A 27,692-nucleotide genomic window follows, 5' to 3' on the forward strand; every position below is an offset into this window, starting at 1 on the left:
CTGTTCCTATCCACTGAGTCGTTATGGTCAAACTGAAATCCATATCCACAATCCAAAGAATATTGACATATCATCCACATTTTAGACTGTAGTGAAGGAGGAGGAAAACTGGGATGATGCTTTGTTCATGCTATTTATTTTCATGCTAGTGGAGCTTTTTGACTGCAGTTTAAAATATGGAGTTACAGCACTGGGAGATGTACAGCTTGGATCCTGAAGACTGGATAGCTATGATGAAAAATGAGAGCTGGAAATGTTTTCTTCACTCTTATGTAACATTTTTTCTTGCACAAATCAGGTCATTCAGGTTTTAATCATGAGAATTTTGAGATTCAGTGCTGTGCTTGTCCATGACAGCTGTATGTCTGGTTAAATATATCTTAAATGCTTTGGGCATTTTCAGTGTTCTTCTAAAGCTATTATGCGCATGAAATGTAGAAAGTTATCTACATAAAATAGTTATGAATGCAGGTGGTTTTAAGGGTGCCAGTTTTAGAAATGCTGAATCCTACAGCTTATGTACTTAATATATTAACATCCGGAAAACCAGCAGTCACACAGGTAGTTCAAATAACCTTTTTTTTTTAAAACACTTTTTCTTGAATCGCTCTGATCTGATTTCTTCAAACTTCACAAGACATCTGTTCTGCTACTCAGGGAAGTCATTCTAGATGCTATTTGAACATGGAGCAAGATGTTACTAGTTATATATAAAACCATAAACTAGGGTCTTGACCCTTCTCTGTGGAAATAGCTGCTTGCAAAAAGTAGATGCTGTTCCAGCAGACTGTAAGCTTATCTAACGTCACAGCTTGAAAGTGTTGCTATAGAAGTTGCTGTACAAAGTAAGTTTTCTAATTGTAACTATTTCAGCTACAATCCTTTTGATGGACCTAATGAAAATCCAGAGGCAGAGCTTCCACTAATTGCTGGAGAGTATATTTACATCTATGGAGACATGGATGAGGATGGCTTCTTTGAAGGTGTGCTTTAGTAGAATGAATGTGATTGAACTGTTGTAGAGATCTGATCTCCTTAAAGAATCAGAGAGGAATTTAGTATATCTTAAAACTACAAGGTAAAGGTTTTCTGTCCAAAGTTGGTTTGTTGGAGGAGAATGCAGATTGTGTTGGAAAAGGGTTTATTTATGTCATGATTAATTAAATCTAAGAAATGGAATCCTGGTCTAGTGAATTCAGTGGGCATTTTGCCACTACTTTCATAGAGCTCCAGGTTTCATGCATATGTAGCCCCTCCCTAGCCATGGGGAGGAGCAACATAGGCACTTTCTGCATTCCCTCTTTCCACTGGCTGCATAGTGAGCCAGAGCCTGTAGGCAGTTGATGGTCTCAATTGCCTCTTGCTCTTTTGGGCATAGCAGGATGTAAGTTAAGCAGCCCAAAATACAGCCTTTATCCTGTTTGGTGTCCTACAGTGTTTCTCTTTTGACACCTTTGAAAACACGGTCCTGCCTGATGAATAGGCAGATGTAATTGAAACTAAGAATTGTGGACTGCAAATTTATAATGAAGTTTCTTTGTGGAGCTGGCTTACTTAATGGGATCTAAGCTCGTAGCTTACTCGGGTGCTTTGCAAGAGCTGAGGCAAATGCATGCCATGTTGCTCTGCATGTTCTTTGACTGCTCTGGCTCGCTCTTTCTACTTTGAAGCTTTTCATTTATTTATTTATTTATTTGTTGCTTAAAGAATAAAAAGGTTATTCTTTATTAACGTTTTCTGCTTTCCTTGCTTTCAGTTGATTTGCTGTAGGTAGGGTTCGAAAGGGGAAAGTAGCGCGCAATCCTTACCCACTGTGCATTTGATTCTGATTTGATGGTTCTTATACATGCCAAGAGTTCTGTGGTATCGGTCATCCTCATGGTTTCTTTCTAGACATCTTTATTACAGAAGCTAGCGTAACAATGGAGGGAGCTAAAAAGAAGGCCAAAGATGAATACAGAGCTGGAAAGATGGAATTTCATGAGGAGAATACTACAAAAAACAAATCTGTGTGGCTGGGAGAAGAGATATGCTGAGAGTCTGCATAATTTGGGAAGGCTAGAAAAAGACATTTAAGTTAGTAAAAGAGCTGTGATCAGGAACAATGGGATAATGAAGAAGGAAAAAACCCTTAAGCTAATTACTCAAAACACTGTTTGGTTAGTTGGCTCTGGAATGTATGGAGAAGCAGTGAGTTTCCTCACTGTGGCCATTGGGATCTAGCTAGGATAGTCATAGGAAATGGAGCAACCTTGGCCAGGGATAGCCTCCCAGAGCCGCTTTCGTTCTTGACTGCAGTGCAGTTATGACCTGGCATAGATGATGCCACGTTATCTTCATAGATGGTTTGGAAGGTTGAAAGGTAGTTTCAGCGGTAACAGGTTTCCTGTTTTTTGTTTAGGGGAGCTGATGGATGGCCGGCGAGGGCTGGTCCCCTCCAATTTTGTTGAGCGAGTTTCAGATGATGACCTCATGACGTTTCTGCCTTCGGAGCTGAATGATCTCACCCATAGTTCATACCAGGAGAAAAGTTTTGTCAGTGCAAGCACCAGCAGTGGAGATAAGAGCGATTACTCCCTTGAAGAGAGTAGCATCAGCCCATTGACCAGTAGAGCAGAAGGAGACCAGGAGGAGCCTGTTAGTCATACAGCAGTGCCTTATCCAAGAAAACTGACTTTGATCAAGCAGCTTGCCAGAAGCATAGTTGTAGGCTGGGAACCACCGCTTTTACCAGCTGGCTGCCCAGACGTTCAAAGCTACAACATCTATGTGGATGAAGAGCTACGTCAAAATGTGAAGAGTGGCTTTCAGACCAAAGCAGTGATTGAAAAGCTGGATTTAAAGGCAAAGGCTTACCGTGTGTCTGTGCAGAGTGTGACAGAGCAAGGGAGTTCTGATAGACTGCGATGCACTTTCTTTGTGGGGCAAGATCTTTGTGTGGCACCAACTATGCTGAAAGTCAGAAGCGTCACAGCCACATCTGCAGAGGTCATGTGGCTTCCCTGCAACAGCAATTACAATCATGCAGTATATCTCAATGGGGAGGAATGTGACATAACAAAACCTGGGGTGTACTGGTATACCTTCCGCAACCTGCAGCCCAGCACTCAATATGTTGCCAAGCTGGAGGCCCGGCCCTTGAAAACACCTTGGGAAGAGCTCCCAGAGGGGCAGGAGCAGAACTCAGCTGTGATACACTTCACTACCCCGCTAGCAGGTATCAGAGCAGTCATGCCCATCACCACTGTGCATGGAGTGCTTGGGGCAGTGAGCTCTGTCATTATTTTGCTCTGAGGCCCTGGGGCAAAGGGAAGCAAGGTTTATTAGGTTTCAAAGAGCGAGACGCTGTACTGTTTTCTCTTAATATTTTTCTTCTTTTATTTCAAAAAATTATTACCTTTTTTGTTTTCATTTGCTCTGGGAGAACATCCCCCGTGCTGATTTGAGCAGCATGCCTCTCAGGCAGTGGAATATATGATTTGCCATGACCTTCACTCACCCTGCTCTAAGGGTTGCTGCATCTTGGCTTCAGCTACTTTTGCAAAGTTGTCTTTTCTGTGCATTAAAACTTTCACAGAACAAGACCACCTTGTTTGCTCTGGTTTTATTTATCATTTTCCAAGACTAGCGTAACTATTCCAGTGCGATTCTGCAGTGGCAAGTCTGGTATAAGAATGTGCTCTTTGCTACTGACCAAGGTTTAGTTTGGCATTATGCTGTAGTGAAGCAAACAAAATGAAACTCTGATCTGTCGCAGGTACTCCCGATGCTCCTCTGGATGTCCAGGTGGAAGCTGGCCCTTCCCCAGGTATCCTAGTTATCAGCTGGTTACCTGTCACTATTGATGCGGAAGGATCTTCAAATGGAGTTCGAGTCACTGGTTATGCTGTGTATGCGGATGGACAGAAGGTATTGTGCCAACACTGTGCAAGGCTAATGTTTGTGCATGTGGTTGGCTGGAGGCTGGTGCTGGGGGTAGCAGGCAGACAGAGCCGCGAGACCTGGAAGGCAACTGGTGACTGTATGAGTTAGTAAAGGCATGTGATAAATATTAGTTACGGAGGTGCTCCTGTGACCTAGCCAGGACTGAGAGGTACTTTGTGTATTAGTGAGGTATAAAAAAAAAAAAAAAGGAAGGCAAGGTCATGCTCTAAAAAGCAAGGATAGTATCTTAAGAATTTGATCTCTGCTTCCCATCCCAATGGGACGTTGACGCTGTCTTCATAGGGATCCCATTGCTATTGTATTTCCTGCCCTGCCTGTTTCCATGCTATCCCTCAGCATATTGGAGTCAGTGTCTCCATCCAGCCCAGGCAGTTGGTAACATAGTCCTAGTTCTTCCTGTCTGAGTCTGAAATTTCAGTCTGTACAGATTCTCTGTTCCTCACTGAGGTGCTTAGCTTGCTAATTCTTTGGCAGATAGTAGTGCTTCATTGCTGTTTACTAAACAGTTTTCTTGAGCATGAACCTACACGTTTGAATATGAGTCCTTCCGCCTTCATAGCTGAGAATCTCATGGAAAAGCTCTTGGGGGATCAACTGGCTGGCGAGGAGCTCAATGTGTTCAGTTAATAGAGCATGAGACATTTGAACTGCAGGTATTACAGAAACTCTTGGATATATTCACATTTGAAACACTTGTGTTTTCAGCATTTCAGCTTTCAAATTTCCTCTCAAATTTATTTATTTATTTATATTTTGTCCCAGAGGAAAAAAAAATCCACTTAGTTGGGTCTTTCAGGTGACTCAAAATGGAAAACAATGTCATTGTTTAGGAACAAAATCATTACTGATAATTACAGGAGGAACCTGTGGTTGGGAAGGGAAATTTTGTGAAAAGGACTTGGAGGCATTAGGAATCTTCACTGGCTACCTGACCGTGTTCTCCAAAAATGACGTTCTGACTTTGAGACCAGTCTTGTCCTTGACTGTACAAACTGGGTAGTAGAACTTCTTTACAGTTTTGTTTTTGGCATGGATGTTACTGAGCGGTGCATCAAGTCTTGCTCTCCACGTGGGAAAAGGATAGTGACAGAAGAGGCTCTGTAAAGCTTCAGTATTGATTTGTGATCCAGTAAGCATGCCAGGAGGAGGCAGTAACAGTACTTGGCCTTGAAAGAAGTGATATCAGAGAAGAGACAATGCTTCCCCTACTTGGACTGTTTGCTTTGACTGATGCACACCAAAAAAGATATCTGTCCAGATTTGTGATGTGTTCTTGATATAACTAAGCTAGAGCAGTTTCTGTGGCAGGACTCTTCACCAGCAAAGCAGGACAGTTAGAGTGTCAGCCTCCTCTCTTTCACCCTAGCCTTGTTATAGCTTGATCCTCCAGGCAGCAATGAGATTTGGGGACACCCTTCCAGCACAACCTCTTCCGATTGTTTAAGAGCAAGAGCAGCATGAATCCTGAATCCCCAGGAAATACCCTGCTAGTTGTCTCAGCAAGTTTCCACTTCTGTGGACATAGGACAGGGACAGAGAGAAGTACACAGCCTTGCTACCACTTGGGGATTGTCCCTGGACTGAAGAGTGAGGTATAGTTCTCCAGCCCATTCCTAAATCAGGAACAGGTAAAGGAGGAGGTGTATGAACAACCCAGTGTCCAGTACTAGTACTGATAAAGCAGCTCCAAGGATTTGCTATGTTGAAACTGTCCTGCAGGCTTCTGCACATGTAACCTTGTGCCATTGGCTGTGAGAGAGGCAAGCCACAGCCGTTTAAGGGAGTACAGTGCAAAGCAGAGTGATGCTGTGCTGGATGTTGCTGTTTATCATGAAAACGTCTTTCCTCTATGCAGGTCAAAAAGAAGGAATCTACAAAGTTTTGCCATGACAAAAGAGATGGGATGGCCTATTAAGTGTAGGGAACAAGAAGAGTTAGAAACTGGAGTAGGAGGAAATATCGTTTTATTTTGTAGAATATCCATGTTTCTCAAGTGGTTATGGTAATAAGTTCTCTTTACTATTTTTGCTTCTTGGTGTTGTGCGGAAGGGTTGGAATCCCTGTTGTCAAGAGCTTTGGGGGCAGTTGTAAACTTTGGGTTTAAGAATTGGTGCCATTTCCAGAAGGCATGAGTTATGCATAATAAATAGGTCCTTCCCGGTTCTTTGCTTGCAGGCAATAGAAGTTACCTCTCCAACAGCTGGGAGCATCCTGGTGGACTTGTCCCAGCTTCAGATGTTCCAGGTGTGCCGGGAGGTTTCTGTGAGAACAATGTCTCTGTATGGGGAGTCAGTGGATTCGGTTCCAGCCCAGATTTCCTCAGTTTTGCTGAGAGCCTCTCGTCATTCTTCACCTTCAGATTCTGCTATTTCTACCAGTTTTACCTCTAGGCTGCCCTGTGGAGAATCCAGGGGTTCCCTGCCTATACGCAACCCACCCACACACCAGACAGCTCCACTCTTTCTTCAACAGAAGGTTCCCACTGATGGTTCAGATGCCAAATTGACTGATCTTGCCTCTAGCTGTGATGGCTCAGCACCATCTCTGCTAGAGAAAGCCTCTTCACAGCTCCACCTCTCCTCTCCCAGTGCTTCCTTGGTGCAGGTTTCAGGCACTCCCTCACAGGGATCGGACACTGCACAAGACAAGAAAAGCCTGACTGTCCTTCCTCAGCAAGCTGGCAGCACAGTGCTCCCAAGTGAGGGCACAGTGCCTCTCCCTCCAAGGGAAGCAGAATTGAAAGGCCCAGGTGAAGGAATGGAAGCACAGGTAAGTGCTTATATTGCTCACCCAGAACCATGTGTGCTGGGAAGAAGAATTAAATCGTTTTGGGAAATGGAATGAAATACTCTTGATCATCTCTTTCCAGCTGTGACACACTGTCCCCTTGGGGCTGTCTTCCAGTGGCTGGCAAACCAGCAAGGAGTATTGGCTGTTCTTGTGTAGCTAGGGCAGGGTGAAGCAGATGAACCTCACTGCTTGATTGCATGTGTGCGCAAGCAGGGCAAGAATTCAGCAGAGCTAGAAGGTGAAAAAGATGTTTCCCCTGATGATGATGTCAGTGTTTGTCCAGTATTGCCCAGTACTCTGACTTGGAGAAGTCCTCTCCAGTCTAGAAAGATGGGCACTTGTTGGACTGCAGAGCAAGGTAGCCATATCTGGAGAAGAACTGAGAAGCTGTCATGGCACTTGGTATTTTGACACCCATAGGGTGGATGGGTGGTTTCAGAGCTCTGTAGGACAGTTGTCACAGCATCTGGGAGATCCATAAGAAAAAAGGTAGATGATCTATAAGGTGTTCAGGCTGTGACAAGAGGGAAGGGCGCATCTCATAGGAGTGTGATGTATTATATCAGGAAGGAAGATCTTTTTTCCATTCTGACATTTGACATTAGGCAGGGTATTGTAATTCTTGCCTAGAACCATATTCCTTTAAGAAAGATTTTCTGCAGTGGAGGGCAGGCACCCATACATGAAGATAGGGTTGCAGCATTCCTTAAAGGTGCCCACTGAATTCTTTGTCTCAACGCTGAGCCTAGCTCCTTTCTGCCATCAACTTGGAAACAGTCTGGCTTGATAGCAGACTGTTTCTGGCTTAGCTGTTGCATTTTGCATTGAAACAAAAGCGGGTAGTCCCAAGTATGTCACAAAGCCCCTTCTAGCTTAACAGTCTTGTCAGAAAGGGAGAAAGAATTCACTACAGACCCACCCATGAGGGGATGCTGGTTTCCAACCAAAAGCAGAATGAGGCTGTGTGTTAAACAAAGGCTCCTGTGTTGACCTTGCAGTGACACGGGGCTCAGGGGAGTGCTTCAGACCATCAGTTCAGTGTGACTTTATTAATCATGGCCGTGTGAGTTTGCGAAGGCTTAGGGTTAGAGAAAAGGACGGGAAGACTTCTGGTAACTGCTGGAGCATCAGCAGCTGTGTGGGCCCAAGACCAAAGGCCAGATAATATCTCAGTTCTATTGTGTATTTAAGTCCTTTGCCTCCTTTGTAGTCAATGGAGAAAAACAGGTGCTTCTAGGGTGCAGATCACCTTCTTTGTTGAGATGTCTTTCTTCATTCTGTGTCAAGAAAGGGAAATGGCAGAAGGAGTCTAACCATCAGATTATTCATGGATCTAGACCTGTCTATCTTTCACCTAAGTCCAGGGGGGATTTAGACTGCAGTGTCTAAATCTCCAGAGGCCTCATCCTGTAAATATTTTCAGTGTGTCTAGTAAATAAGGATAAAGTTGTGCTCCATTGCATTTTGCAATGGAGGCAACCACCCTTTTTTAAGAAAGAGGGTTAAAGAACGAGGTGGTTGATGAAGTCCCGTCTGGTTTTCCCTCTTCAGTCCTTGGGATTCCACTCCTCCATCTCCCACAGATTTCCCTAAACACTAGACTGAGCTGACTGATCATCAAAGACAGAAGCACTTCTTGGAAAGAGATCAGAATTTAAAGTTTCTTTAATCCCACTAAGTGACCAAACCACTAATCTACGCAGTTGTATTCTCTCTGTATATTCTTCATTCATTCTCATTTTCTTCACAGCGCTCACCAGCTTCGATGAGTTCTGGGGTTGTGTCCTCACCTCCAGCTCAGGCTAACCTGTAAGCTGGTGCTTAGGACATTCCTTTGGGACTGAGGTGGGAACTGGCCTAGTCGTGTAGGCTGGGCTCATCTTGTTCTTGCTGCTCTAAAACTAGTTACTGCCAATATGCTTCTGTGGCTTATGTGAGCCCCATGTGGCAGCATGACCCACAGTGTGGTGCATACCATGATGCTATAGTGAAAAGGCTGTGCGTCCCCTTGTAGCTAATGGCAGGGAAGGATTCATTCCATGAGTGGCCAGCCTTCCTGGCTACAAATTGAATGCAGAAATCTTCATGTGCCAAGAGACACGGAATACGTGGTGTTTCCATCAGAGAGCTGAGGGGTGGAGGGGTAAAGGGCCTTTCCATTCACAGTGTCTCCCCCAGGTTTCATTGCCCCATGTCAAGAAGGGGCTAAGTGGGGGATGCAGCAAAGTCCCAGTGCAGACTGGCGTAATTGGCTTAAGAGATGCTGGCAAGGAGATGATGCTCGAACTTCTCAAACTGTCATTGACGGATCGTTCACAGAGGAGCAGAAGTAGAACATGCAGTGGAGGGCATAGGAAAGGTTCTGCAGCAGATACCATTGTTTTCCTGATGATGAACTTTTTGGTTTCTTTTGCAGATGGAGCTCTCTTTAACCAGAGCGCCAGAGCTGGAAAGCCAATCCAACAGCAGTCTGAAGATACGTATGGAGACCTGCCTTGCATGCTCTGTGGAGGAGTCACCAAAAGGACCCAATGCTGAAAGAGAGGCAGAGGAGAAGCACTTGAGTTCAGAGCCTCTGCCCTCCCCCAGCCAAGTTGAAGGAGTAGAGAGCACTTCCCAAGACTCAAGCACGAGTGGGAGCATCTGCCAGGAATTCCTGAGATTGTCCCCTGGCAAGGAGGTGATGAAAGAAATGTCCAGAGGAGACTCTGGAGTAGTATCCAGAGTGAAGAGAGAGGTTTGTTTTACCTTTGTTGAACTGCTGTCCAGGGAGGGACGTGGATTGTATTTGACGACTTTGAGCTGCAGATGGGTTTTACAATCTTATGCATACTGTTCTTCTCCTGCAGGCTATAAAATGTACCTGACAGGCGTGTGTGTGTGTGTGCGCGTGTGTGTGTGCGCGTGTGTGTGTGTGTTTTTGTGTGTGCACACATGCACAGGCATGTGAGACCCTGTTCTGAGTGCTCTTCTATTTCTTGCCACACTTTAGCTATATGTGTACTAGAGAAAGAAGGTGCAATGAATGCTATTTTGTTGCTGAAACAGAGAGATAGCCTAGAGGTCTGAGTTTGCATCGACAGAAATCTGTTTCGCTTTTCAATAGCAAGAAGAGAAAATGTCTGAAATGGGAAGACGGCAGCTGGCCCTTTTTGCTGAGCACAACCGTAGTTCTGACCTTTCAGATATTTTGGAAGAGGAGGAAGAAGAGGAACTGTCTTCAGAAGTGCTGGAAGAGAAGAAGTGGGATGCAAGAGAGCCCTGTTACCGGGAGAATGGGGAAAAGGTAATTGCTAGCAGAGTAATGCTTGTGGGGAGCGGCAGTGCAACCATTCCATATCATCAGCTTGCAGGAGAAGGTGCTTGGTCTGAGCCCAGAACTCTCAGTGCAGTGCTTGGCTAAGTTCCTGCCCACTCTGCTTTACCTGCCAGTGTTGTCTTAAGCTAGCAAAAATGCAAGTTCCTTGTGAGAGGGGAAGGTATTTATATGTAATAAATATCTCCAGGGTTTAATTAGCTGGAAAAATACAAAATGTAATGTGAACTTTAGAACCCAGAGTGAAAAATCAATCTCATTGATCTAATTCTTAATATAGATACAAACAGCGATCATATAGGAATCTGTGAAGTTCACCCATCTGTAAGATCCTATATCAACCCACCCTCCCTCCTAAAGTAAAACAAGCATGTAATAGTCCTGCTGAATATACATAACAGTGCAAATTATTTTGCATAGAGCTTGGTGCTCTCTGTAGAGATGGATGGCTTGCAGGAGTGGTGTCGTGGCTGTTGTACAGCTCAGATGTGGTGAGTGAGGAAATACTGATTAAGCTGAACTATGAGTGATCATGTTTATTCATGTTAGAAGTTCATACAGTTAAAGCTAGTGTATCATAATGCATCTGCAACAGGAAGTTTGCTTAAAACTGCATGACTGGAAGTGGTATGTGATCATGCAAATTATGGCATTTGGGGTGAGTGTGCATACGGGAAAGTATTGCAGTTGGATGTTTGAGAAATTAGAAAGATCTGCAGGAAATGTGATATGGTTGTATTGCAAGAGACCGTACTAATTCTTTTCATGTGCTCAAAGAGCAGCTGTAATTCATTGATGCCGATCTATATGGCTGCTAGCCTGCAGCACAGATGGGATGGATCTGTTGAGCATTAATAGGTCAGCAGCAGACAGTGTGATGAATCTGGAGTAAATTTGTTGCCTCTCCTTTTCCCCTTCTGAAAGGGGGTTCTACTTCCCTAGTGGGGAGGTTGGATTTGCGGTACAGTGTGTTGAGAGCCTGAGGAGAGGCCCGCTTCTCCAGCTGGAGCTGATGAGTCTGCCCAGAAAGGACATACCAGAAAGGGCTTCTGGCTGTTGGGATTGTGCTGGAGAAAATAGGAAAGAATCCCAGTTTCCTTGGGATGAAAAAAGGGACAACGAGAGCAGTCAGGAAGGCCAAGTTCTGTCACTTTTTCCTGGATATCTTATTAGCTTGAATATTTGGTGGGGAGGGGACGGGAATTACACACACCCTGATGACTTGAGCAAACTGTTGCTTCTTTACCTGATAAAGTGCTTGTTTTCTGTTCTGGCTGTGAGGAGTTGAGGGAGTGAGCAGGACAGTGTGACAACAGATGTTGAATGGGGGGAAGGACATCCAAGGGCAGGAATTTTTCGGGCACTGAGCTCCCTACAATGCTTTTGTAGAGTGAGGGAAGAGGATAACTGGAGTGGGCCAGGCCTCAGCAGGCCTGTTTTGTAGGCCTCTGCATATCTGATAACGTTTGGGGTTATTTCAAGTCTCCTCAGCTAACTCTTTCAGGAACTGTGGGATGAAAGTGTGGAGGAGTGCTCATTTTAAAATGTTTAACCTCAAATACGTTGTTAATAACTTTCTCCTTGATTACGACTGGGCGACAGAGTCCTGTGTCCCCCTCACGTTATAGAAGTTTACTATTCTGCTCCTTTCCAAATACATAGCAGTGTTTTTTTCTTCAAGATTTGTCTTTTCCAAATCCTTGGATTCCTTTTGTTTCAGTGTAGAAGCCAAACTTGCCTAAATGCACTCATAACTTGCTAGAAACCAATTATTATATAAAAAATCCAAACAAAGGCCACAATTTTGTAGGTGGCTAAAATAAGTCTGACCGGATGTATTTTATGGTTGCATTAATAAATTCTGCATATTATTATTTGGTAGTGGAGGCCTAGCAAGATAGTTGGGGCCTAGAGTGCATGTCTTGTGAAGAGAGTTTGAGGAATCTGGACTTGGTTAGCCTGGCAAAAAGGAGGCTACAGAGAGATATAGTAGCTGCCTAAGACTATTTGAAGGATAGTTAAAAAGATGAGAGAGCCAAAGTCTCCTTGTTAGTGGCAGAAATATGAAAAGGGGCAGCAGCCACAACTTGCTGCTTGGGAGCTTCATGTTGGATGTGAGGAAAAACTTCCTTCCCAGGAGGGTGGCGTGGCCCTCGGACAGGTCTCCAAGGAGTTGAGGGATCTTCATTCTTTGGTGTTTTCAAGCCTCAGCTAAACAAAGCCATTGATCTAGTGTTGGCAACAGTCCTGCTGCAAATAGATCGGACTAGAGAACTTTGGAGGCCCTTTCCAACCGATTATAATTCTAAACATAATTCAAGACCACTTCTGTTTGAAAAAAAGTTAGAGGTGAAGTGTTCAATAGCTTGTTTACAGCTGCCTTTTTCTCCCGTTATGTTTCAGGTTTTAATTAGCTCTAAACAGGACTGTTCATGGCTGTAGCCTATAATGTCAGTAGCTACATATGCTTTGTAAGCTATTTATAAATGTTTCTAAAACATGTCATGATCTAAATTGTCAGGGAGGTTGGACTGGACACCTCCAGAGTTCTCTTCCAACCTAAATTATGCTATACTTCTAGTATTTTACTATTTATTTTATTATTAATATAGCAAGAGACAAAACATAAATTAAACTGTTGGTAGGAGACAAACTTAAAAATGGAACAGCATTTTCTGGAAAGTTTTTTGTAACTTGGTAGGTTCTTACCCAGCTGCAAGTGAAATACCAGTCTGTGTGAGCCGTTTGAGGTGAATGGTTTTCATGTTTGTTCGTGGCAGCTCTGTGTTCACCTGGATTTACATGCAACAAACTCCTGTAGAGCCGGACCTTGGCAGACCAATGGAGGAGACCAGGGAAGGTCCTCCCACAGCAGCAGCATCTCCAGTGGGTGTGCTGCTGCACAGTGCTGCTTCCTTCTGTTCCAGGGCAAGGACACAGAAAGATTAGGGAGGACAGTGGGGTTCTTGTGTGAGCACAAGCTCTGTGGTGTCAATACATTGATCCTTCTGGAGGGAGGAACCTGATCATCTCTAATATACAGGGAACAGCTGTGAAGGAACTGTGCTGGTCCTGCCCCCATCATCCCAGACCCAGGATGCTGAAGCTGTGGGGAATGAAGTGGACAGGATGAAAGGTGCTGCAGAAAGTTGTGTGTGTAGAGGGAGAGGTTGGGAGAGAGCTGTTCCATGCATTGGCCTTTCTCGCTTTCCACTACATTGCTAACTCATCTGATTGGGGTTTTTTTTGCCAGAAGAACCATTGCTATCTTTTGCTTCCTACCCTTGCTTCTCTGCAGACCACAGTCTCCGCTCCATCCTGCTGTGCTGGGAGGGAATCGGCTGTAACGTTGTCTCTCTTTTTAATGTTTATTTCCTCTCTTTTTTCCTTTGCTTGTCCTGGCTGTGGCTTTTCTCGGGGGCTGGGTACAGATGGATCTATGTGATACTGACAGCGATGAGGAGATTCTGGAGAGGATACTAGAGCTCCCGCTTCAGCAGAACCACAGCAAAAAATTGTTTAGCATCCCAGAAGTGACTGAGGATGAGGAAGAAGATGAGGATGAGAAGTGTGTTCTGGAGGAAAAGGCAGAGCCTCAAAAATCCGTGGAAAGTCTTACTCACCATGTGGGAAGGACAGAGAAGCTGCTTGACATCCAGGAGCCATTTTTGAAGCCAGATGGTAGTGATAACTCCCCAGATCTGTCTGCTCAGACTCTGCAGGAGGAGCATGCTGTTAAGGAGAGCGGAGGGGATGCTGACCAAGAGAATCCTGCCCTTGGGCAGCTGGTCTGGAATCAGAAAAGGGCAAACTGGACTTGGGGCTACCAGGAGAGCGATCTGAAGTCTGTGCCTGGGGCGAGTCCCCCGTGGAGCAAGAAGAAGGGAAACAGTTACAGAGAGAGGATCCGGAGTCGGCCTGAGATGGGTAGGAAGAAACAGAATGATTTCACAGAGCACTGCAGTCGTCTGCTGGGCAACTGCAGCCAGATGGGAAGCGGGTTATACAGAGCACCTAGCCTCAGGGAAGAGCTGAACATTGTGAGCAGTGCTGGTGGTAAGGAGGGGTTTGATGTGTACAGTCGTGCCAGACAAGGCACCTCACGAAAAAACTACAGGAAGGCAGCAGTTTCAGGTCTTGCAGAAGCTCCTGTGGTGGCAACACACTGCTGCAGCCCCAGGAGCCTGGAAATAGACATTGAATATGACTCAGAAGATGATCAGGATTCAACCTGCGCATCCTCCCCTGAGAGCAGGCCATGGCCAGATGGCAGACCAGAAGGATCCCAGAGCTGCCAGGGAGAGTGGAGTGATTGTTCCAGTCAATCTGAGGTTGTCCACATTGGTGGCAGAAGGGACCTGACCAGACGGGAGATGATTGAAGAACAGGGTATGGAGTGGGCTGGGTCTCCGAGCAGTCGCCTGCGATTCCTCTGCCGGGATAAGGAAGTGCTGAGGTGTGAGAGCAGCTCTGAGGAGCAGGGCTGGGAGTTGGACTGTAAGTCACCTGGCTGGAGAAGGAGGCTCGAACATCCTTGGAAGGGGATACGTAGCACCTCCTTGCACAAAAGGGTTGGGTGACTTTTCCTATTCTGGCTTTGAAGCAGCTTGCAGTGGCATTAGCTTTCCTTCTGCTTCCCTGGCCTGCCTGTATCTTGCTTTGTTCAGTGTTGTACAGAGAAAGGACCATCCTCTAGGATTGTCCAGAAGAATATCTGAGATTCCATAGTTCTGTGCTGCTCTGTGGCTTTTCTCGTATTAGCTGCTTCTGCTTTTCCTGCTAAAAGGCAGAGTGTCACTGATGCAGTATTCCTTTTCGCATTGGGTCTGCCTCCCTATGACAGGAGACTGTGGGACCCAAATGAAAATTCCTAGTGAAATAAACTGATTTGTGAAAGCTCCACGTGGACGATGACTGTAATGTCATTGCCTTCCCTCGAAATGGCCTTTCCTGCTTCCTCACGCTCACCAATGGGATCATCACTCGTTTCTGGCGGGGTGCCTGCTTGTATTTGTTTGGTTTTGTTTTCCAACTCCCATGGTATTTTCAGCTCTAGAGTGTCCCCGAAGAGGAATGTTGCATTTGGATGCACTGCTCTTTTGTGGAGTGCGTATGGGCTGAGCGGTGTTCACATGGGTCAGAAGGCAGAGACTGCTACTAACTCTCTGGTGGTTCCTGTTGCAGGCTTCTGGTAATAAAGATCCTAGGGGCCAGGAGCTGCCTGGCTCAGCCGCCTGGCAGGCTCCCAGCAGAAGAGGGAACAAGAGCGTAAGAAGAAGCCAAATGCAGAAACCTTTGCTCTCTAGTCCAGGTGAGTGGGCAAAGGGGAGAAAGGCAGCAGGAGAAAGGGAGGTCATTGGAAATTTCATGGGAGAGGCTCGTAGGCTGTTTGAGGGACATGCAGGTCTATGGCAGGGGATCTCTGGGACATGGTGCTGACATTCTCTCTGGTGTATCCCTGTCTACACAAAGGTCCTCCAAGGAGCACGGTTTCCAAAACTGCAGTTAAAGATGATGCCATTAGGATATTTGTGGCCCTCTTTGACTATGATCCTGTTTCTATGTCTCCTAATCCTGATGCGGCAGAAGAGGAACTCCCGTTTAAGGAGGGGCAGATCCTAAAGGTAAGAGCATACCTTGGTGAACATCTCTGTATGGGGCCATCCCACATTCCAGGGACAGCTGAAACTTGGGAGGCAGAACTCCTTTATTTTGGAAGTTTCCTTAGCTTCCTTGTTCTACTTTTTTTCCTATGTGTCTTGGTCCCTGTAGCATAAACTGGTCTCTGGCCTTTCTTTTCCCTCGCAGGTGTGTGGAGACAAGGATGCCGATGGCTTTTACAGGGGTGAATGTGCAGGAAGGGAAGGGTACATCCCCTGTAACATGGTGTCTGAAGTCCAGGTAGAGAATAACGAAGTCAGGAAGCAGCTCTTAAAGCAAGGGTTCATTCCTGCTGACACACCGATGGAGAGTGTAGGTACTGTATCTCCTTTACATGCGTGCTATGGTCTTGCCAGCATGTTTCTTCCCTGAAATGAGGAAAGCTCAGCCATGCTGTCAAGCTACGCACTTTCACTTTGTGGCTATGTGATTTCTGGTAGATTTGTGTCCTTTGGCTGCTCTAGTGTCTAGGAGGAGAAGAGTTTTGAATGAGGCTTTTTCCACGCTTGGGACATATGTAGCGTTTCTCCTGTGTATATTTACTGGTGCCCACTGACGGCTAGATGCTTGTGGTGGCCCTTGCCCTGGGGAAACATAAAAGGCTGCCCGTACCCTGCCTGCATGTTCTCAGAAGCATAAAGGAACTTAATAGCACTGAAACTGCATGAAACGTAGTAGATCTGAAAGTTATCAGGTGGGTGATGATGGTGAAAAAGACATACACGTGTGTGAATGCACTGAGTGTCAGCCCTTGTTTTCTTGGGCAGCCGGAGTGTATATTCTTCTTTGTTACTTTCCTGCTGCCATAGGCCTGTGTTACAGTCTCATAACCAGGAAATGCCATAGAGGGATTGGTCTGGGAACTCTCTTCACAGGCTTGACTGGGGACTCTTCTTGGGATGCATGTCCAGACTCCTCTAGAATTTCTCTCTTCTCATTCTTCATGAATTTCAGGGACACTTCCAAACATCTGTCTATAGAGCACTGCAGTGTGCGGGAGCAATGGGTTTTGAGCTGGGGCACTTTATGGTGCTGCATAGCAGAAGAAAAAGAGAATTGAATCAAAATTCAATTAATTCAATGTTTTATGAATTGAAACAGAGAGGTTTTGACTGGAGCAGATGTCTGTGTATGAGGATAATTAAGCACTGGAATAGAGACCAAAGGAGTGGGGGAATTTCTGTCCTTGGAGATTTTCAAGACACAACTGGACAAACCCCTGAGCAACCTGGTCTGAACTCAGTACAGGCTCTGCTCTGTGCAGAAGCTTGAATTAGAGACCTCCCGAGGTCCATTCCCACCTGAGTGATTTGATAGAGCACACTTTACCTGGCATTTTTCAGGTGTTGATAATGTAAAGTTTAATTTTACCGTTATGCTTCTGAAAGTTAAAATGCAGGGAAGTAAAAAAATTTGTCTGATGTGTGCTGTGGTATTGCTCATGGGCATAAACGTAACATGGATTTCTGTGTACATTTGGGATGTGGATCGTGTCACATCTGAGTCCCCATACAATAAATGGAGATTTGGCCTTTGCCTATGGAAGTCACAGTGTCTGCTTCCCAGGGGAAGCATGTCATGCTACTCTGTTGCCTGTTCACTCTTCAAGAGGCTTTTCACTTTCCATTCACTGTCTGTTTCTCTTGTCTATTTATTTGCTTTTTTGGATTTTATTAAGGAAATGGCACATTCTCTCCACCTCCACGCCGCCAAACCGTCCCTCCTCCAAAACCCAGACGCTCCAAGAAAGGTCTGTGTCACCCGCTGCTTCCTCTTTGATTTTTGCAGTAGGATTGCAGACTGCATTGAATTTTTACTACTTGCCTCCAGGACCCTCAGATGTTTGTCTCTGTACAACTGTTAGGAAGTGGAAAGGGAGCCCATCCTTTTTTGTCAAGCAGCGTTGCTCCGTGCTACAAACGTGACTTCAGTGTTAGAAGTTTTTGAGAATAATGATGTCTTATATAGTTTTGGAGCTTGACATCTACTTCCTATTAGGTCCCCGAGTCATGGTAACTGGGCTAGACTTTGAGTTGCATGAAGTGTTTGCTTTTGTTGTTTGCTACTTTGGTCTTTGTTCTTTTTATTGTTGTTTGTCACTTGTCTGGTGTGTTCATTGTTGAAAGATGAATACCCACTGACAAGGTGTTTTCTTCCCCTAACAGAATTGAATAAACAGGAGAAGTACAACTCTCATCCAGGTGAGACTTGCTCCTTCCTATTAGAGAAGAGGCATGTTACATTGGCATGATCATAATAGAAACAAGTGCTCTGTGGTCATGGACTGTAGTTAAGGACCAATGCAAGACCCTGTAATCCTTTGAAGCATTGTAAGAAAAAGGTTATTCCCAGAAAAGGAGTTTCAGTTCATGCAATTTAGCAGTGGATGCAGTGGCTTTTGGCTAAACAGGGAGTATTTGAAGGTGGAGATTTTACTTTGAAGGAGCAGGGACATTTCTTACTGATCTGATGCCTCAGTCCTTAAAATCCAAGGTCTCTTACAGGGTGAGAGGGCAGGAGGGTTTCTCTGTGCTCTCTCCGCCTAGGTGCGTAGTCATCTGTTGGGGTCAGGAGACACCAAGCCTGCAAACCCCTTCTTAGCCCATCCAGTTTTGGCCTGACACAGGGATTAAATCCCTAAAACAAAGGATTGGACAATTTGTATTTTCTGTAGTGTAGTTTTCTTTTGTAGGCTGTCTGTGAGTAATGAAGCCAAGCAGGCAGGTAGTTGCGATAATACAGAGCTTTCTCTGGGCTTCAGGGTCTGCCTTCCATTTGTCTGTCCTGAGCTCAGTGCTCCTGTGGCTGGGCTGCTTGTTGAAGCTGTCTTGTGCTTTTGCTGCTCCCTGGCACTTGGAGGATAAATTTTGTTGCTCAATAGTAGAGTGGTGCGTGGAAGAGGAGAAATGTCCCTCCGAGGTCTGTCAAAGCTAAGGATTGTCAGGAGACTGCTGGCTGGGGGATTTCTGAATATAGGCATGACACCAGGATGCTGGAGCAGGGAGATATCCCCAGTTCTGTGCTTGTAAGGTGATACAAGAGATCAAAAAACTGCTTTACTGGATATATCTGGGGTCCGTGAGATCTTTCCCACATTCATTTTTCCCCTTGGACTCTTTTCATACAATCCACTCCAAGAACAGTGAAGGATAGATGTGATTTGGGATAGAATTTCAAACTCAGGATATTCTGTTTTGTTTTTGTCCTGCAGAACATAAGCATCGGGACTTTGAAGCTGAACTGCTCCCTGCTCGAAGTATGGTGGCTGTGTTTGACTATAACCCCAAGGAGAGCTCTCCAAACGCAGATGCAGAGGTAACCAGCAGCTGCTTGCTCCTCTTCTGGGTTTCTTTTTCTCTCTCTTTTTTTTTTCGCCTATTTTATCCTGTGACACTTAGTACTTTGGTCAGAACCTACAGAGTTAAAGCCTGAAAATATAACTGATACAAAGGAATGGCTAAAGTTATAAAACATAGAGTTTGCTTGTATGTTCTTTTATGCATTCTCAAATAACTGTGTTCAGTTACCTGTGAAGAACATGAAACAGTATATTCCTAATTATTTTCAATGTATGTGTCTCAGTTAAACCACGCAAGCATCGTGTGGCCTCCTAGGATTCTCTAGTGCAAAGATAGGGCTATCAACTGAGTGTTTTCCTGGCTGTGATTTTTTTTCAGTAGCTCTCGTAGAAGCCTAGGCTCTCATCCAGAATCCTTTACTCTTCAACCAAGCAGAACTGGGAAAGAGCCCTCTCTGCAAAACAACCTAAGTAAAAACATGCTCTGCTCTCTGTTCCTCCCTAGCAGCATTAGTCTGCTCTGAGCAAGCCTAAACAGGGGGTCTGGTTTCAGGTTCTTTGCATGCATACTGAAAAGAGTGTATGGCCAAGCACAATACAGATAATGTTTGCCTCCCCAGCTGTCTCTGAATGTCTCGTGAATGTGACAGAGCCTGCTTCTGACAGGGTGAGGGTGATAGATTGTCTTGGGAGAGGTGTAATGAGAGCATGTGTCAACCTGCATCCATGTAGATATTCACACATCTGGCCAAAGAACACTTCTGAGCCTTTGTTGCAAGAAAAAGATTCTTATTTTTAGCAGTGATTTGGCCTTCCCAGAACCTTCCCTGTGACGGGAGCTCAAATTACTGAGACAAACTGGTGCAGTTCTGTTGCATTGGTGGAAATGCTCCTCCATTCACACTGCCAGAAAATTTGGTCACCTGTTTTGCTATGAAGGCTGCAGTTGCTGTTTGTGAATTTGCCCCAAGCCAGTTCTGCACAGTTCTTTGTGTCTGTGAATGAAGTTCCCTAGAAGCTTCATTCTGCTAGCACAGAGTAATTCACAGCCAGCAGTAGGAACCCGTAGCCTCAGGAAGCACTAGGGACTAAATATAAAACCTGCCTAGAGCTCTCTAGAGGTCTGTTCCAGGCCAGCACTTCTGTGATTCTGTGAAGTGCATATAAAGCCAGACTGGCTGAAGTGGGACTTGTCCATTACACAGCCTGTTTGCAGACTCTTTTCTATCCTGGAGTAGCTGTTTCACTGTAACTAGCAGGTCTCTTGCATTAGGAGAGACTGCTTTGGCCTGGGTCTCGTGCTCCGTGGGCACGTGGTACTGGTGGCTGAAGGGATGGATGGATCTCATGGGGAAGGGTTGTGTCTTGCACAGTAATGTTCTGTTCTCGGGTCAAGTCTACCTGTTTGTGCTCATTCCTGCTCGTCACTAGTCCCTGAGCACAGCGCACAGAATAGGCTCATATGAAGGGAGGGGGATTATGTATTTGTATTTAAAGAAATGTAAGGTATTTCTGGTGCTTGTTCAGGTTGTTTTCAACATGCCTTTCCCGAACAGATGGTAGGCATCATATCATTTTAATACTTTATAGAAATTGTTTCAGGCTTCATTCTTATCTTAGCTTGTGAAATGCTTCCTTTGCACTGCATTTCATAATGCCTCCCTTAGAATCCTGTTCTGCATCCTGGTCCTGCAAGTCCTAACACAGTGGCTTCTCCTGCTCTCAGTGAGATCTTGCAAGCAGCCCAGGATGATCTTGTGTTTTTCTGATGAGAAATTCCAGGCAGTGCTCCTCCTGTAATTGTTTTTCTCTTGTTTTTTGCAGGCTGAACTGACCTTCAGTGCAGGGGACATTATCACTGTGTTTGGGTCCATGGATGATGATGGATTCTATTATGTAAGTACCAGTGTCAGGAAAATCCAGTGGTTACGTCTGGAGTAGTTGGAGTCCATCTAGTGGCAGGAGAGCAGAAATTAGGGGATGAAATATTCTGCTTGTGGAACAAATGAACCCGTTGCTGCTTATTGCAGGGCAGATTGATTGTTGCAGTCCGTTTTCCTCTTCTAAATCCAATATCCAAATGATTCTGAGTTTCTTTCTTTGCATAACTTCACTGCAGGTGTCCTGAAGCCTAGGATACATCTTACTGCACATGCATCAGCTGCATCAGCATCTGCTACAAGCTGATTTGTTACCAAGGACTCTGACACATGGGTATTATCCAGGGCAGGAGTAACATAAGAAAAAAAAAAAAAAGAAAAACATGCCAACCCTTCACACTTCAGCATATCAACCTTTATCAGTTTAATTTACTATGGATACCTGGGGGCTGTGCCTGCCAGAAGGCTGTATATTCTTAGTCCTTGGATCATCCATCTTTTCCTGGACAGAAAGCAGTGTATCTTCACACATCAGAGTTGAGGTTCACCTCCAGGTAAAGTCTGGAGGGATCATTGTGAATGTCTTGTTTGACCAGCCCTATGAAAGAAGTCAGTGTTACTGGTGTTGTTTCGTCTCATCCAATCACCTGTTGATGAACTGGAGACAGTTTTTTAGAAAGAAATGCAAAGTTGGTTTGCAGCCCTTGATGTCAGTGTGCATAGAGACAATGCTAAAGGACAATTGTACCAGTAATACCTCATTCTTTAAACAAAAAGAAAAGAAAGAAAGATAGAAAAAGACAAAAGAAATACCAGGGCAAAGCAAAGGCCCTTACTAAGTCTGCAGCACAGCCATATTCCAGTTGCTTCCAGCTTATCAGTGGAATTTTTTTGCGTTTGTAGAGTGCAAATAGGGTTAATAATTTAGAATTTAGAAGTGACCAGGTTTTTGTAATGCATTTATCACTGCCTGCTGTCGTCATCTCTCACTTTACTCTGCTCCTTTATATTTTTGCATTCTGAATTGTTCCACGACTAAGCAGGAATGCAAATGAAATTTGCTGAAGATCCTTCCAACATGAATCTGTGCCTGGGCCCCTAGCTTTTCTCAGGCCATAGCCTAGTTTTCTCTGCATGGGGCTGCACCTCTATTTGTATCACCATCAGCCAGAAAACCTGATGTGAGACTTGAATGTTGATCCTGCAGGGAGAGCTGAACCAGCAGAGAGGGCTCGTCCCATCTAACTTCTTAGAAGCTGTAACTTTGGATGGAGGCACAGTTGAAGAACTTCATTCAAAAGATAAAGAAGCTTTTCCGCTGAGTGCTGAGAGCCAGGTAAGATTGCATGACTCTGTGCAGTACAGACAACCAAACTATGACATGGCTGGGGACTGGAGACCAGGGGGTTATGCAGCATGCTGCATCTGATAGAATCATTTAAATTACTGCATGCAGCTGGGTGCATTCCATGGGAAAAGCTCAAAGGTTTAGAGAGGGGGACTAGGAGCTCCTGTTAAAGACTAACCTATAGTGCAAGAAAAGACTTAAAGCAACAATTCACTGGGGCCTCAAGTCTCGTTATGGTGAGGTGATCAAAAAGCTTTCCAGGTCCCACCAGCAAATTCTTTAGATACAAGCAAGGGTCACTGGTGAAATCCTGCTACGTGCAAAGCAGACCAGCCATCTCCCAAGACACGGAGAATTCCTCAGATGCATTCATGTCCATGCCAGGGAGTTCTAAAGCTGTTCACACCCAAACACCAATGGCCTTCTACCCTTCCCAAGTTAGATATATCTTAATCCAGTCCGAGATATTTTCCAACACACTCAAAGCATGCTGAGGAATTTCCCAAATAGATCTATGAAATGGTTCTTAAAGCTTTGAGAGCAACCCAGAAATCCAAGGCATGCATTACATTGCTCTCACTGTTTAAACAAAATGGCTAACATTTGGGTCATCTGCCAGATTCAGTCAGTTCTCAGTGGGTGAGGCCAAGAGTGTGGCACTTCCGTGATCACTCCTGGACCTCCATGCTGTGTTGTTACGGAGAACAGGATGCAGGGAGGGCACAGCTTGGTCCTAGATCATATGTACTCATCCTTCAACCTTCAGTTTTTCTTGGAAAGTTATTGGCACAGTCAAATGGTGCCAAACCCAAAGAAATGTTGAACAGCAGGCCCAGATTGGCTCTGAGCTGGTCTTTAAGCAAGTATGTGGCCCTGAATTCTCCTTTGTCAAACTTCCTGCTGGTATCACCCTAGCTTTTCTGCTCTCTGCACCTGCTCTCATCCTACTTTTCATGCTCAGCCCCTCCCTTTCTCTGCACCTGCCTCCCATCTCTCTGTATTTAACTGCTTCCTGACCTTCTTCAGTTATCTCCTTCAGGCAACCCTGTCTCTTGCTTCCAGGCATTTTGAGCTTTGTGGGTGCAGTATCTGTGCAACAGCCTCTGTGCCTTCCTATGAAGAGAAGGTGACAGGCCTGACTCGAAAATGAAGTTTTTGTGGATAGTTTTCTGGATCATCTTCCAAACACAGCGGTGCCTTGTGCTTGCCTGTCTAGGACCTTTGCTTGCAGTCCCTTTGCTCTCAACTCGTAAGGGCTGGTCCATGCTGGGGCATCACAGATGTTGATGAGTTGTTACCACCAGGGTTTAACTAAGGCCCTGAGGTTACACAAGTCCAGCTTCCTGGGTAGAAACAGGTTTTCACAGTGGGTTTTCTTCTCCAGTTTCCCTCTCAACATGATATACTCTTCCCAAATTATATGTTTATCAGGACAGAGTGTGCCCAACGAGACCTCTAGCAGGACAGTTATAACAGTTTGAATTCATAGTGTAGCTTATTATAGATCTAACCCACCTCTCCAGTGCTGACTGGCAGCAAAATGGCCCATTTCAGATGTCAGGGGTCACTGTTCCATCACCAGCCTGCATCCTCCTGGAAATCTTGGGAAATTCAGCTAAGCTTCAGGGCAACAAGGTGGTCCTGCCACTTGCAAATGTGAAGCGTGTGGTTTATCAAACGGTATTTTATTAAAAGGATAAAAGAGGAACCCAAAAGGGTGATAAACAGGGTAGCACACAGGAAATCTATCCTTACTTAAATATGCCTCTTTGCATCCCTCTTTTCTGTTTCTTGGTGAGGAAACTGTGACACCAGTTTGGCCATGCCATGTCCCATAGCTGTGTCATGGGCCCTTCTGGGTAAGAAGGCCTTGTCCAGTCTGCTGCTGAGTGGGGAGCATGAGCTGCTCCTGCTCCTTGCTCTGCAGCTTGCTGCAGCTCCACTTGCCTCTCCCCTCTCCACTGGTGCTGGGTTCAGTAAAAGGTAACTGTTCCCCCAGGATACAGCAGTTTTGCCCAGATATCCCTGCATGTTCACAACTATAAAAATTTTCTCTGGTTCATGGCACATTTTTTTTTTTTTTTTTTTTTAAACAGAAACTCCTCTGAAATTTGATAAAGTGACCGACATAAAATCAACGTGTTTCAGGCTTGCCTGCCCTTCAGTCCTTTCCATTTGTCTCCCCCTCTTTCTGCCAGAGATCCACAGAGCTTTTCCTCACCTTGGCTCTAACTTTGAGTCTGCAGAGCAGGAAGGTGCTGCCTTAGGTCAGGAAAGATTTGGTGGCTCTGGGACTTGACTGATCCATGAGCTGCTACTCTTTGTAGTCTGGGGACTTGGAAAATTCAGTTGTCGATGACTAAGCCAATTTTATTTCAGTGGGAATCCATGTTAACTATCCAGGTGTGACTTTTTTTTTTCCCCCCCTCCACCCTGTCTTGATGTCCCATTCTGTGCTACCTCCTTGCTACACCTGGATGCTTTTCCTGAGTGATTCTTTAACAATGCATAGTCCTACCTCCTGCTTGTGCTTTGCAATCCAAGTCTATCTAATAAACAGCTTCCAAATATGAAGGGCATATTTGTCCCCCTTTAACAGCAGTACATTTACCCTGCTTGTAACCAAGCCTGTATTAGTTAACTAGATTTAACTATGTTTAGTGATTACCAAGGGGAGACAGAACCTGACCCCACTGTATTCTGGGCTCTCTTACAGCTTCCCAAGTTATGAGTAGAACGTCTGATGGGTAAAGCAGGAGGAATATGTCCATCTGTTAAAAAATACATGTTCTAAGGGCCAGCCCTGAGCTGAGAGAAACTCTGACAGCAGTATGGCTATGCCTGGGGCTTTCCAAACTCCAGAGACATATCTGCTTCTGTAGAGTTTAGGAACTTGCTAGTTAAAGTGTGTTGTTGGCATACATACCTAGGCACAACACAGACAGATGGGTGGATGGCTTGCTGGGAAGGAATGAGTTCTCACCTTCACTGCTGCTGTTTGGGAAGGGGAGGGGAGCATTCGTCAACCAGTTGGGGTATGCAAAACATCAGCAAAAACAAAAGTTGCATGGCAGCCTCATTTGAAGCTTTTGAAGGACAGCATGATAAGTAATCTTCCATCAAATTTACTAACCCCTGAGACCTAAAAAATCAGGGAGAATGCATATGCACCATGATATCATTACAGAGCTTTGGGCTGTATTATGACTAGTTTCAATCTTAAGAGAAGCTTCTCCAGCATGATCATGAGTGATTTTTAAATCGCTTATAACTTCTTGGATTTAAAATTTTCACCCAGTTTGTTTTTCCCATTTCCCTTCCCCCTGCTGCTATGTCAAAGACCTGTGAATAAGGACAATTCACTTTCCAAATTGAACTGGGGAAGGGTGGGTCATTTGAATTATTTGTGAGTACATCTTAAAAGGCTGGAAACTGAAAAAGGTGAAGAGATTTAACTTTCAAACTGGCAACATTTTGGGATTAAGCTGAGCAATGAAAAATGCAGCCCAAAGAGGACTATCCAAGAAGTTATGATCACAAGCTAGGGCACTGAAACACTCATGTTCACTAACTTAAAGCAGTTGTTTTAATGCTGCGGCTGTGGAATTAATATTTTTGCATTGGTAATATGCAGTTTCTCTCAAAGACTGATTGTAAAGCACGTTTAGAAAGTATTCAATTCTAATTGATTTCATGTATTTATTTCTGCCTATATTATGCACCCGTGGCGGTTATTTTCTTCAGAGAATGAGGAAGAGAAGAGTCCAGTGATAGATATGAATGATACATAGAGAGAGAGAGAGCAACCATGTAAGTTTGTGTGAGAAGATCTCTTCAATCTCCCACCTAGCCTAGCATATTAAAGGATTACCTGCAGTTCACTCCTTTTCTGGCTTGTAGCTTGAATGGCTGGTTTGGGGCTCTGCTAGCAAGTCCAGCCTCAAATCATCTGATGGCAGACCTTTACCTGCCAAATTGGGTCTGTATTAGAGAGAAGCCATGGTCTGTTCATCACATGAAATGCAACTGTTTGGAACAATTATCTGATGGTTTTGGGGACTGTGAATGGGAGTGTAGGAGTTCTGGATATTTAGGTTTAGAAAAGACCTGCTTTGTAATTCAGCCTGTCCCTTCCACCACTGTGCAAGTACATGAGCAGCCAGACTTCCTTTAGCCTTTGCAAGATCCTGCTCAGGCTGACTACACCCTGTATTCAGCCTATATTTTTCCCTTCTTGATTTTACTCCTTCCAAAGTATAGTCCAGAACAACTCCTGCCCACCAACAACTGAAGAAAATAGTAACGTTTAGTCCCTAAAACTGACCCTGTGTGGATAATTGTTCTGTCTGACAGCACTTAAAAGAACAGTTTCAGGGGTGGAGGGTGAGACCCCTGCTTTTTGGGGGAAGGGGTGGGAGATCTGTGTTTTTCTTAGCTTCAAGCATTCTGTTTTTCTGAAACTGTGCAAGTAATAATACCTGAGAGAGTACTGAACATCCCCCCTCCCCCCCGAAAACTAGCATGACTCTTTTGTTTGCAAGCCATAACAGCTTTTATCAAGATCTTGCCAGAGCACTTTTTCTCCCTTTTTTTTTCTCAGGGAAGAAACTCTAATTTTAATATCATTTGTGTCTTACCAGATGAATCTGTGAACTGGTTCTGTTGCTTTTCTGTCATACAGCAACCTCTGAGAATATCTGTACATGTTTATGTGTGGGGGTGCCTGTGTGTGTGGAAGTTTGCCTGGGCATCATGTACCACAGCTTGGAATCAGAAGGACTTGCAACCACAAAGACAGAAAACTGCTAGTCATTTCCTTTTGATGGATATTTGATAATGATGTTAATACCGTGGTATCCTTATTACAGTAAATTTAACATTTGTGCGTTGGCCTGGGTACCTGCATCTCATTTTCCATGCAGTTTTCATGCCTAGCTCTAAAGGAGAAATTGTAGAAATTCTGCTGGGCCAGTTCGGACTTGCCCTAAAACTGTCCCACCTTTGCCGGAGAGATGGTTTCCAGTGGTGCATGGGCACAGAGCCTCAGCCACCCTGGCTGTGCGGGGGGCTTCACACATCTCTCTCGCATCCTTTGGGGCTGCTGAGCCAATGGCCCAATGCCCAGAGTTGCTGCAGTGGGAGTTCATTGGGGAGATCTCTCACTGCAGGTTGATGAGAGCCCTTCTGATGTTAGCTAAATGCTTCTGTGCATTTTATCCAAGGACTCTGCATTGTACATAAATAGCACCTTAGACCAGCACACAGAGTTTCTTACTTTTTGCAAAGCAGCTAACCCAGCTGGCTACCAAGTTAGCCCTTATCTGGCTTACTTTTTCTGTTTGCCTCTGTAAATCTTTCATTACTGAATGAAAATGGCTCATTAACAGATTTATTTCTGGAATTCCCAGACTTGTCTAGCACTTGTGCCATCAAGACCAAGTATTGTGCTTTGTA

General features: G+C 44.8%; 1 protein-coding gene across 2 annotated transcripts in view; it reads left to right on the plus strand.

Moving 5' to 3' along the window:
* The window catches only part of TSPOAP1 (TSPO associated protein 1), a 76,930-nt gene that overhangs the window by 45,776 nt on the left and 3,462 nt on the right, over nt 1-27,692 (plus strand). Inside the window, exons 15-29 of one of the 2 annotated variants that reach the window (XM_026107177.2) lie at nt 874-983; nt 2,402-3,217; nt 3,758-3,909; nt 6,121-6,714; nt 9,152-9,472; nt 9,842-10,021; nt 13,483-14,622; nt 15,236-15,362; nt 15,524-15,675; nt 15,860-16,028; nt 17,391-17,462; nt 17,878-17,913; nt 18,924-19,027; nt 20,835-20,906; nt 22,098-22,226. In XM_026107177.2, the coding sequence (XP_025962962.2) occupies nt 874-983; nt 2,402-3,217; nt 3,758-3,909; nt 6,121-6,714; nt 9,152-9,472; nt 9,842-10,021; nt 13,483-14,622; nt 15,236-15,362; nt 15,524-15,675; nt 15,860-16,028; nt 17,391-17,462; nt 17,878-17,913; nt 18,924-19,027; nt 20,835-20,906; nt 22,098-22,226 (4,174 nt within the window). The remainder of the gene's footprint in view (nt 1-873; nt 984-2,401; nt 3,218-3,757; nt 3,910-6,120; nt 6,715-9,151; nt 9,473-9,841; nt 10,022-13,482; nt 14,623-15,235; nt 15,363-15,523; nt 15,676-15,859; nt 16,029-17,390; nt 17,463-17,877; nt 17,914-18,923; nt 19,028-20,834; nt 20,907-22,097; nt 22,227-27,692) is intronic. The other variant, XM_064523489.1, reaches the window with a different exon arrangement.

Source organism: Dromaius novaehollandiae, chromosome 19 (genome assembly GCF_036370855.1).
Source record: "Dromaius novaehollandiae isolate bDroNov1 chromosome 19, bDroNov1.hap1, whole genome shotgun sequence".
NCBI classification, from domain to species: Eukaryota; Metazoa; Chordata; class Aves; order Casuariiformes; family Dromaiidae; genus Dromaius; species Dromaius novaehollandiae.